Here is a 12,500-nt window from a genome sequence, read left to right on the forward strand (position 1 = left end):
CCTCTCCCCCTCTTTGTTTTTCTCAACTCTAGCCTACCCTCTCCTGTCTCTCTCTGTGGTTCTATCTCTCTCTTCTTTCTCTCTCTCTCTCTCTCTCTCTCTCTCTGCCTTTCTTCTACCCCCATCTCTCCCTCTCTCATCCTCTTATTGATCCCTGTGTCTTCTGAAGATTAAAAAAAAAAAAGTTTAACCTTATTTAAGCTCCGTCGCACAACGGTGTTGCATGCCAAAAAGAGCAGACCTACAAGGTCACAACGCGTCACAGATGTGATGCGTTGTGAGCTTGCAGCTCTGCTATTTTCCACGTTGTGCGACAAAATATGAATCAGGCTTTAAAATTCCTGTGTCGTAGGCTATGTACCATTACCCACCGGAGAATGACTCATTACGCATAGGCTCATGCATTAATTCACAGCGTTTGACATCTCATTACCATGATTTAAGCTAGATCATACCCTATATCCTTATAAACCACCCAAGAGTACCTAGGCAAGAGACAAATATATGCTTAAATAAATTAGGGTTTAGAGAAGCTTATGCTTACGTTTGCCGGTTCAATTCTCGAACTAGTTGGGGGCAATCTGAGTTTAGAAAGTGAGTGAGAAACAACTATCTTTGTGCTCTTGCTGAAAAGGTGCCTTTGAGCAAGTCCATTGAACCCTATAGTGTCTATTCTGGGGCAAACATTCAACGAAAACAGCAAATCTACAAGCTCACAATGACATGTTGTGAGCTTGTAGATTGGCTATGTTCACTGAAGAGGGAAAATAGGATGGGGCATGGTATAGACCCCTGAGGGACTCAGGGACAACAGTATTTAGGGACTTTAAATCCAAATTGTGTCAAAGGAGGTGACCAGTGGCCAACAGTACAAGCTGAGTGTTACTTTAAGTCGACCATCCCACCCATGACCCAAAATTGCATTATAAAACAAAATGCCAGAGGATTAACATGAACCAGTTAAGCCCTATATATTTCATTGTAGAGAAAATAGCTGATCTACAATCTGTTATTTTCATTATTTTCTTGTTTTGTTTATTTCAAGATTTGACAATATGGCATGCACAAAATAGGGACGCCAGGTTGAAAATTGGTTAACCACCCCAAGGGGCCTGTACTTAGTCTGCTCCTTCTTTCCCCTCCACACCAAATCACTTCGCAAAAGTAGCCGATATACAAGCTCACAACGTGTCGCAACGATATGATACATTGTTTGCCTATTTTCTGAATGTTTGCATATTTTCACCGATGTCCGCCCTAGAATAGGGAACCTACGCTAGGGTTCATGTGGTTACATGAATATAAACTGGAACACAAGGGTCTGTGAATGTTCCTGATTGTATTTTGTAGAAGACTTACAGCTGTAGTGTGCAGCTCCTACACCTACAGCATCTGTGTGGAATTGTTTTGTAGCTGATGTCATCTTGGTCTGACTGTACGGAACAGAAACCCAGGGTCAAACCATGACACAAGACAAACACAAGGTCTGAAAGATGGAGACAGGGTAAAGCTATCAGGAACAAATGTATCACAGCTTTCAACATCTCTCTCACGCTGTCTTTCTTTGTTCACGTTTCCACTGAACTCAACTCATCTTTATTTGTAAAGGCCTTAAAGCTGCAATCCGTAATCTCTCCACACCCAGAGAGGTAATTATTGCAATTGTATCAACCAACCACGATTCTTTCCGGGGTCTCCCATGTGGGAGACCAAATTCAAGAGCCACTCATTCCTCATTCAAGAGGGAATCCAGGGGAGTACTAGTTTTCCCCAGAATAGGGATGCTAGGGTTCATGTATTGTAGTTTAATTTATTGATTGATTGATTAATTGATTGATTGATTGATCAAACAAAACACAATGAGTGGTATAGTATCTGCCTGACGCAGATCAGCTGAGGACACAGAATCCACGGCCCATAGCGGCAGTGAACTACAGAGCTGTCAGTGGGTCAGTAAAGTCCACAGGGTATTTGCTGTAAGATATGGTGATGTCAGATACAGATCAGCCGAGGACACAGCCACGGCCTAGAGTGGAAGGCAATCGCTTCCCACTCTCTGTGGATTGATTGATTGTTTGTTAGTTTGTGCTCGTTTGGTCCTGTGATGGATTGTTCTATATTGTTAATGAGTAGTGTACTAGTGATTAACGGTGTGTGTGTGTGAGGTCACCTGTAGACCTGGACAGTGGAGTCAGAACAGGGACAGAGGTGTTCTCACAGCATGCTCAAGGAAACAGACCGGGAACAGGTAATAACTTAGTCATTTATATTTTAGGATTTTTGCCACTTAAGCCCTATACTGTACTTTGTCGTACGATGGATAGTGAATTTGCGTGATGTTTGGACAAACTCTGTAGGAGTACAGTGAGAAATTTGGGGCAGACTTTCTGCTCTGGCATCCAGGGAGTGTGTGTGCACAGTTTCCCTGTGATCAAGCCAACGTGTTAGAAACATGGGACAGGATGAAGAGATTTTTTGCTGTAGGAATCAAACTTGTGACACTTCAGATACATTCATTAGAAATCCTGCTGCTGCAGGATTAGATATTTAACTTATATTTGGAATCTGTGGATAAAAACTGAAATGTGGTGTTAGAAGGCACACTATCTTTATCTGTGATTTATATTCTGGGCATATCTCTCTCTTGCGAATGCCATATGACTGCTTTTAAATACCTATTTAAATGCATAGATTCCTTTAAGCTTAATCATTGTGGCACTGAAGCAAAAGGCACTTATTAATAAAGTTCCTTGTCTTCACATGACAGCTTTTATTCATTCTCTTAACACAGAGCCAGGTGTGCTATACTGTAGTGTAGGCTAACCCTGCTGTGTCTCTATTGTTGCTTGTACCTGGTTAACAGCTTTTAACTAGTTAAATTAACACTGAGGATTTTAACTCAGCTTGCATTGCCCTGCTGTATCCCACCTGGCATGGTTTAAACCATTTTTATCATTTTTTGCTGATGCTCTTGTCCAGTGAGTGGACAGGTAATAGTCCAGGGGTTCTGGCTTGGGCTCAGTGCCTTGCTCAAAGACACTTCAGCAGGTATTCTTTTGCGGTTTGGCCTCCTTTATGACTGGACTGCTGTTTGACTCAGGTCCAGTTTGCATAATGCACAATAGCTACAAAAGACAACAGTGGTTCTCATGCCTCAGTGCACCTAATTATAGCTCCACTGTTAGCTCAGTTAATACAGTATATATAATACAGTATGCATGCAGCTATTGAGTAGGCCTAAAGACTCTCTGCATGACACAGCGTAAGCCTTCAGATATGTAGCAATTTTGGTCCCCAAAACAGTTAGCGGTTTATAATGTTTAAACAGGCTGAAAATATTATCCAAGTGCATTTTAGAAGCATACCAAAGTTTTGCAGAGCCCCTTTACGGCATTAACTCTAGCCCCCTGCTATGTGGAGTATTTGTGTATTAATTATACACGTCTATATCAGTGAACGCTGTCATGTGGCCTGGAGCAGCACTGTTTACACTGGTCGCATGGAGCGTTCCTGGTAAACGTCCACTGGAAGAAAGTCTCACCGGTAAACGTTCAGGTCCGGTTACGCGCTGACCTGCCCTGTAAATGTAATCAGTACATATACTGTGCCTTTAAATTTGACTAGGCTCAAATGTTGTTGTCATTCACGCCATGCAGAGAATATCTTTACATTATATAACGTAGAGCAGGTTATGATGAGTTAGGACAGCAGTTACCAAACCTTTCCCCGCCAACGACCCCCAAATAGCCACAGTCTCTGGCTGCGGCCTCCCTATTGCAAAATGGCTTTAAAAAAACAAAAACAGAACATAGCGAAAATAGCAGATCTACATGATCAAAACACGTCCCGCTGTGACACGTTGTGTGCTTGCCGTTGGCTATTTTTCGCTATTTCAACGATTATGATAGTATTGACATGACCAAAATAGGGATGCGAACAATTTTATGAATTTAATTTGAATAGAAATTTAAATGTTTATATAAAATTATTTTTTGATCATTTCCTTGAAACCCCCTCCTAACTCCTTTGAGTTAGGAGGTATGTTGGGGTTGTTGGTGAACATCTTCCTCAAGGACACTTCTTTGACATGGTCACATGGCTGCACCGGAGATTGAAACTGAGCCTAGCGCGGCACCAATAAATTAACAGGTCCCACTATCAGATGTGCTTTTTTATATTCTAGGGCCGTTCCAGACGGCTGGGTGGGCTTCGGTCCTTGTGTGAGGTCTCCTGATCCTGCTGCTTGGATCCAGCAGATCTCTTTCCCCCATGAGAACCTGAGCTAGAAATGTCTCGTCTCCTTATGGGAACCGCTGCTCTGCCGCGTCGTTGGACGTTACAGGCCGTTCCGTGGCTGTGCTCGGATCAGCCGTGGTTAGCGGCTGTGGGGGATTATAATTAAGCATTAGTGTGGTGAAAACTGATCCCAGACCAAGAGCATAGGGTGATAAATTGTGTGTGTTGAAGTTACTGTATGTGTACATACTGTATGCAGGTATGCAATGTGTGTGTACATGCATACGCAGATGCGTTGTGTGTGTGTGTGTGTATGTGTGTGTGTGCGTGTGCACATGCGCGTGTGTGTATTTGGGAAGGTGTGGAATGTTCCCTCTTCCAGGATCTCTTCCTCTGGATACTTGGCTCGCGTCCAGGACCCCCCATCCACCCCCCCCACCCACTCACCCTCTCAGGGAGGGGTTTTTCCGTTCTCCATGTCCGTTTTGTCTATTTCTGTCCAGCAGGGGCATTCGGCATGGTGTGTATCCCTTACACTCACGCCGCACATTCCCCCCTCTCCTCTTCCTCGTTATCTCCAGACGCTTTTACAACAGATCCAGTTCTCTCCCGCTCATCAGTGTCAGTTTTCACAGTTTTCTCACCCTTTCACCCTCTCTCCTTTCTCCCTCGCTAATTTATTTGTCCTTTCCTGTCCAGTAAACTTGCCTGTTTTCACCTCTGCCTCTGAGCATATACGATTCCTTAAGTGAGTGTTTTCATCCTGCATGGTTGCCTAGGAGGAGACATTGGGCACAGCAAGTGTGAGACTCCTTTGTTCAAGGTTGGCTCCTTTGAGACGAGGGCTTATGGGTATTATAGTCTTCTCTGTTTGGCCTACAGCTGCACAGGGCTCCAGTGGTTGAGTCACGAAGCACTTGCAAAACGATTATATAATACTTTACATGGACTGTATACAGCATATGTATGCCTGTCACTCTGTCCACAATGACTGTATGACGATGCACTGATCCACGGACAAATCATAACATAAGGCCATGAAGCTTAAAGGTGGTGTAAGTGATTTGGTTTTTGTTTTGGTTAAATGAGTGTTAAATAGCTCTATTTTCTGATAGTAATATATGCTATAGAGTGTTTGTTCAGTAACAGGGGTTTTCTCCAGCTCTTTAGTAAACAGAAATTAAATGTTCAGGTCGGGATACCAATTTTATCCAGTCATGAGGGAAAACTCATACTGTACAGGATACAGGATAAACAAGTGTAATCATAAGCGAGGAAAAAAGAACGAGCAGGCAACTGGTACACTATAAGATTGAAAATGTTATGGTGGTACTCCTGATTGGATGAAATTGCCAATTTCATCCACCTGAAAATGTATTTTCTGTTTATTAAAGAGCCAGAGAGGTGGGGAGATCCCTGTTATTGAACAAACACTCTAGCACTAACTAATTTAGAGCTTTAACCTTTTCACAAAAAAAACATCACTTACAGCACCTTTATTATATAAGATATCTTACTCAATATCTGATATATGGTGTAATTGGTTGCTGCCCTTGTTTTCAGTTTTCACTGTTATTTTTCCCTCCCTCCATTCTCTTTCCTATCTACCATCAATGGGCTCTGTGCACAGCAGCCATATTGTAGAAAAATGGGGCCTCTTCCTTACTTCCTTCACAGGTCTTACCAATTATACAAATTAATATAAGGCTCTGTTGCATTTAGTGTAGCACAGTGGTTCTCAAACCTTTGTTTGGTTCCATTTGTACACTCTCAGAGTTACACACCGTAAGTTACACACTACAAAATCTGCACATGGCTCGCTGATAACAAACTGTCATTACACCTACAGTACAGTAGGTCAAACTGAATCCATTATTTTTGGGTCCAAAAGACCACAGACTCTGAGACATCAGAGTGTTATCACAAGGAAAGAAGAAATTACCTATCTGGGTTGTATTTTAGATAACAATCTTTCCGGTTTCCTTTTAAAATGGCAACAAAAGTAATCAAGAAAGTCACCTCATGATACTCTAGCACCTCAAAGGCACTAAAACAAACTAATCAGACCTCACACCTATTCACCTGTTTCCTAGGCTGTGTGTTTTCTACTTCCTGTCGATTTGATCCAATGAAATCCAATGAAACTGGTCAGATGACCAATGATATCCAATGGAATCGACAGGAAGTGGAAAACACACAGCCTAGGAAACAGGTGAATAGGACTCACCTAACTAACCCCTGTTCATTATGATAGGGTGGGATGGCTCAGGGTAGAGGACAGAGTACAGCAACTTGCAATGGGCCTGGTTTTCAAGATAGCCTATTCAGATACACTTTGAGACCCAGGTGTAGCAGAATGTTTCCAGTGAGCCAACATGCACAACATGAGCATCCTGACTCTGATTGAACGGAATGGAACAAAGCGTTAATTAGTATTATTGGTAAGACCTGTGAAGGTCTCTTGAGGTCCAAGTATTCCTTCCAATATTTCTTTCCAATATGGCTGCTGTGCATATAGAGCCTACTGTATCTGATGGTACGGTAGCTTCGGTCAATAAACACATGGTTGTGGGTAATGTAGTCTGCTTTGCCCAAAGAGTACTGGGAACAGCAGAATAACCATGTTAGGGTTAGGGGCAGAGGAGTGCTTTGGATGTTATATCATTTTCCAGAAGCGCTCCAGCGTGTCTTTACCTTATAAATGCATGGCAGACAGGACACAGCCCCTTAGGGTTGTTACTTTTGCTATAGCTGTTAGTTGTGACATCCTTTTCCCTCAACAAAGGATTGTGGGTAATGTGGTCTTTTTCTATTCTGCCTGTCTTACAGCTGTACGGTGAGTACAGAGAACAGCTCGGTAGTTACGCCAGGCGGGAAGCGGCTCGCTTACTGACAGAGAGACAATGCAAGAGACAGGCAGAAGAGAACACAAGGGCCGGCCGCAAGGGCCACGGCCGGCGGCATCATCCCCACCACGACCACCACCGCCATGCCGTCACCTTGGAGTCACATCTCAGCCAGTCATCTTCCACGAAGACGCCACGCCCCTACTCCAAATGCCAAGGTGAGACCCATAGAGGACAGGAAGTTGCCATACTAACAGTAAACATTGGGATTTATCTCAACTCTGTGAGTCAGTAGTAGGGATGGGTAATTAAACGGAAATATATCGAAACCAACATTTTGAACCAATGACCGACTTAATCTTATGTAGGTTAATCGAATAATCAATATTATTTCCCATATATCAACAAATCAACAAAAACTTCGAATGGATTTTTTTTAACCTAATTAAATATTATCGTAATATTCATTTGAAGTCGCATCGTCCAGCCCTTGTCAGTAATCAAAGCCATAACCAATGGGCAGAAAAAAACATCTGACAGTACATTTTCAGTGACTGTATATTCTCAACACTTAAAGATAACTGTGATTTGTCAAGTTATAAAGAGCATTAAAAGAGCACAATACTTTTACCCCAAATAATATCTGTCCATTAGATCAGGGGTTCCCAAACCGTTCCACGCCAAGCACCCCCAAACAGCCAACTTGTAGATCTGTTACTTATTTACATATTACTTATTTGCTAATTTCAGATTTTTCGAGTTTTATTTTTTCCCCCCTTTTTTATTATGAAACATTTTGACAATAACCTTCTAACTTTCTCTTCTTTTCATTTCCCTCTCCTTTCCAATTGTCCCCCTCCCCCCACGTTGTGAGCTTGTAGATCTGCTATTTGCACTTCTTTTGCGCGACACTTTTGTATGATGAACTTTAATAATACAAACAAAACAATTTAATAATAATAAGAAAGGAGACACAAAATTGCTGAACTTATAAGAACATTTAACACTAATGTTATTGTCTGCAGTGCACCTATTTTAAATAATGTATCAACCACAATAAATTAAAAAACGTAAAGAAATACGTTCATAAAATAATAAAGTTTGTGTGCACATTTATCAGCGGCTAGCAGCAACCCTTTGTTCCTGGTAGAGTTCCTGGTACATAAGAAAATGTGTAAGCTTACATAATTAAATAAACAATGTTGCACACAGTAGCACCCAGCAGCATGTCTTTGTTTTTTGTCCCAATTAACATTCATACACTAATTAACACTGATTTATTATTCTCTTGAACACATTGAACAATATTTGAAAATAGAAAATGTGCATTGTTTTGTAGAACGTTTTAGTGCACAGCATTTATCAGCTTATAACAGCATCTCCTTGTGTCTGTGAGAGAATGTTCATTGTTAAAAGCGTAGTACACAGTGTTCCACAAGGCGACCTACAGAAGAACATCTTTGAAAATGGCAGATATCGGCCTACTGATTAATCGATCAGCCACTAATAGATCAGTGGTTCTCAAAGTGGACCTTGAGGGGGTTCCAAGGGAACAGATTAACCACTTTAAAGCTATTTTTATAATTCAGCTATTTTTAAAATAGCCAATCTACAAGCTTGTGGATCTGCTATTTTTGAAAGATTTTGAAACATTGTGAACAATTGTGAACATATTTAACATGTTTAATAACACAAATCTTCTATTTGATGGTCTCTGGCACAAACTTTCTTTAACATGGTGGTCCGTGTCCAAATACAAATTAATTTGGGGGTCCTTGACATGAAAATGTTTGAGAACCACTCCTATAGATAGTGATACATCATAGTACATTGTTTATACACTTACAAATATATAAATATGGAACATATACTGTAGAGTCTTTTCTGTGGGTCTACCCCAGACTGTTTGGCCCGTATGCGGCGGTACATCGTGACCAAGATGGGAGACGACTGGATCTTCCTGGTTCTACTAGGCCTTACCATGGCGCTGGTCAGCTGGAGTATGGACTATGCCAGTGCCAAGAGCTTGCAAGGTACCACACATCACACCTACTGAAGGAAAGAGATCTATTTCAGCGCATTACCATTTTCCAGTTGTAATTTTGTCAAGTGAACAAGGATTAAGTATTAATGTCTGATTATACACTGAAGCTTGAATTGTGCCTTGACTATGAAATAAGCACCCAGTATATCTTAATTTCTTTCTTTGTCCGTGACCCTGCTAGAGCATGCTGTGACCCCATTTTGGGTCCCGACCCACTGGAGGGCAAAGGGAGATTATTGTTGGTTGAACAGTTAGTCTGATAATATGAGACTCTGGTTTTCAAGTTCAACTTCAAGACCGTTTGTCAGTAGTGGGACACTTGGTTTGCTTCATGTAAGGTCTTACATTATTTTGGGGGACGAGGACAGTCTCTGATGTTCTGGGATTTGTGTAAGACTTATCAAAAACACAGACATCAGCGAGGAGGGTTTGCTGAATGCCACAGGTCTGATTTGCTCTTTCCAAAATACTGTTGATACAGTCGCTTGTTGCACTCCCAGCCTATTTCCATTGGCAGTGTGAAAACACAAGGCCTTGATGTCCAGTGTAACCTAGTCTACTGTAGGCTACTGTTCTAGGCTATTCTGTTTGAAGTAATTCCATTTCTTGTCTCTCTCTCTCTCTATGCGTCTCTCAGCCTATAAGTGGATGCATGGAGAGTTGAAGGGAAATATTCCTCTCCAATACCTAGCCTGGGTCACCTATCCCATGATCCTCGTCATGTTTGCCTCACTCTTCTGCCATGTGGTCGCACCGCAGGCCATCGGTAAGTACTCTGGGGTCCCTGCCAAGCAGCAGTGACGTGGACGCAAAACCGGGGGGGAAAATGGCTTCTGTCAGATTATCTCCTCTGAACACAAAAGAGACTTGTCAGTACATGAGTGTATTTTGGGTCGAGTGAAAGTCTAACCCCCTATAGTCATGACAGGGACCAGAACAAATTGGGTTATTGCTATTTGCCGTTGTAGAGCAGATATCTTTCTCTCATATAATGCCTCATGGCTGGATAGTAACATGTCACTGTCTCCTTATTTTACTCTCTGGAAGTCCTCCATTATTCATGACTCACCATCATCTCACCCTTGTTCCTCTATTTGACCCTGTACTCTTCCTCCACCCCCCCACCCCCACCTCTCTCTCTCTCTCTCTCTCTCTCTCTCTCTCTCTCTCTCTCTCTCTCTCTCTCTCTCTCTCCCTCTCTCTCTCTCCATGTGTCTGTCTCAGGGTCTGGTATTCCCGAGTTGAAGACAATCCTACGAGGTGTAGTATTGAAGGAGTATTTGACGCTCAAGGCTTTCATAGCTAAAGTCATTGGCTTGACTGCTGGCCTGGGCAGTGGGATGCCAGTGGGAAAAGAGGTAGAACACACTCCTCTCTGTAATGTATACTGTATATCTAATCTGTTTTCTTTGTCTGTTTATCTTTGCAGCTATCGTCTGTGTGTCCGTCCGTCCGTCCGTCCGTCCATCTTTCTGTCTAACTGTTTTCTTTGTTAATCTATGTAGCTATCAATCTGTTGGCCTGTCTAGCTACCTATCTATCTATTTCTCTCCCTCCATATCTCTCATCTCTCTTTTCTCTCTTATATCTGTTCTGTCCCCAAGCATAGAGGATGGCTAATAAATCACCCAGTGTCATGTTTTCTCTCTCATCTCTCTCCCTATTTCCTCTCATGGGACTCAAACAATTTATTCAACTTCTGTGCAAACTCCATTCATTTCCCCCATTACAGTCGGCCGGGCAACTGTCAAGCAGAGCAATTAGAACGTGATTTATCTGTACCGATGTGTGAGAGAGTGTGTCCCAGTTTAGTGTCCCTCCCTGTCAGAGGCGGTAGTCCGTTATAAGCAGATAATGTTTGGTGAGCTTCAACTGTGTCCAGGTGTCAATAACCCTCACAATCACAATCAGAATGAAATAACAGCTGCGCGGAGATGGCGACACCACAGACTGACCACAGAAAATCTGAGAACCGCATGCCACACCATTATTAGTCCCCATCTTGTTCATTTGATAGAATGTTGTTTTTCTCCTGTCCTACAAGTGTTTGCTGATGAAGCGTAAATCAACATAAGTTGTTATGTACATTCTGGCAATGTTAATTCGTACAGACAGTTCGTTATGGCAATCACACTGCATTCACATTCAGTACAGTGGCTGTACAGGACCTTGATGCTGCGTTCACACTGGTGGCGAGAAAGCAACAGGCTACAAGCCATTTTTGATGGATGCCAGCAACATTAAGATACAAACGCCTGACACTTATCACTACATGACGAACTACAAAAGCAAAAAAACTAAAGAACAAAAGTTGAACTGGTTTCAACGTTTTTCAGTGCTCCAATGGTGCAGTGAGGCGTTAGTCAATCATTTGACCCTTTCCGCTCCCCTTCTCTCTCCACACAATTCCTTCTAAAAATTATGGGGGGGAAATTAATTGTTGCCTTCAGCCAGTTCCTTGTTCTTTTTAACCTAAGCCTTTATATTTTCCTTAAATGTTTTCTCGCTCGTCACTCCCACACATAGGCCCTCCTTTGATGATGTCAACATTTGTGTTGAGCAACACTTCAACAGCGACAGGGTAGCTGACGCTGACCACGCTTGGTCATTTTGTATCTTTTGTCGTGTTAGTGTGAACGTAAATATCCCCACAACTAATTATACAATTTTGACCTTGACCATAAATGCGACCTTAACCTTTGACCTTTTCAATCCATATGGTCTTTATCTCTCCGGGCTTGCCTATTGATCACTCCCACTAGGTTTCATGTTCATCTGCCTTTCTGAGTCCAGGTGGCATAGAGACAAGGTTGGCCCGGGTTCGATTCTCAGCAGCCGTGCCAGTAGCTTGGCCAGGGCCAATGAACACATTTAGCCAATGCCACTCGAAACAGTGAAACAGCATCGGCCATGCCTCCAGGTCTCGAGTTAAGTCATAAGACATGGTAATTAAGATGCGTAAAATAGGGCCCTCTGTCTCTTTGATTCTACAAATCCATCTTATGCATCTTCTATCCATCCATCCATCCATCCATCCATCAATCCATCTCCGTTCCTCTTCCAGCATCCATCCGACTCCATCTCTTTAGCATCTGCCCCTTTTGTCTATCCATCTGTCTCTCTCTCTCTCTCTCTCTCTCTCTCTCTTTCTCTTCCTTCCTCTATATCCATCTGTCTCTCTTTTTTCCCTCTACCAGCTCCTCCACCTCTGCACCAGGTTCTCTCCTCCTAATCCTATGAATCTTGTTCTCCCCGTCTCTTCCAGGGTCCATTCGTCCACATAGCCAGCATTTGTGCCGCTGTGCTCAGTCGATTCATGTCCATCTTCTCTGGAGTTTACGAGGTAAGCCGAAGCCCCTGTGCCCAAAATACTA

The 12,500-nt window shown here is 42.5% G+C and overlaps 1 protein-coding gene across 1 annotated transcript in view; it reads left to right on the forward strand.

The window, feature by feature from the left end:
- clcn1b (chloride channel, voltage-sensitive 1b) overlaps positions 1-12,500 on the forward strand; it is a 62,812-nt gene that overhangs the window by 12,163 nt on the left and 38,149 nt on the right. Inside the window, exons 2-6 of the mRNA XM_084053533.1 lie at positions 7,066-7,300; positions 8,984-9,115; positions 9,764-9,892; positions 10,351-10,484; positions 12,392-12,469. Of these exons, the coding sequence (XP_083909659.1) occupies positions 7,066-7,300; positions 8,984-9,115; positions 9,764-9,892; positions 10,351-10,484; positions 12,392-12,469 (708 nt within the window). The remainder of the gene's footprint in view (positions 1-7,065; positions 7,301-8,983; positions 9,116-9,763; positions 9,893-10,350; positions 10,485-12,391; positions 12,470-12,500) is intronic.

Source organism: Gymnoscopelus microlampas (genome assembly GCF_963454915.1).
Source record: "Gymnoscopelus microlampas genome assembly, chromosome: 3".
NCBI lineage: Eukaryota > Metazoa > Chordata > Actinopteri > Myctophiformes > Myctophidae > Gymnoscopelus > Gymnoscopelus microlampas.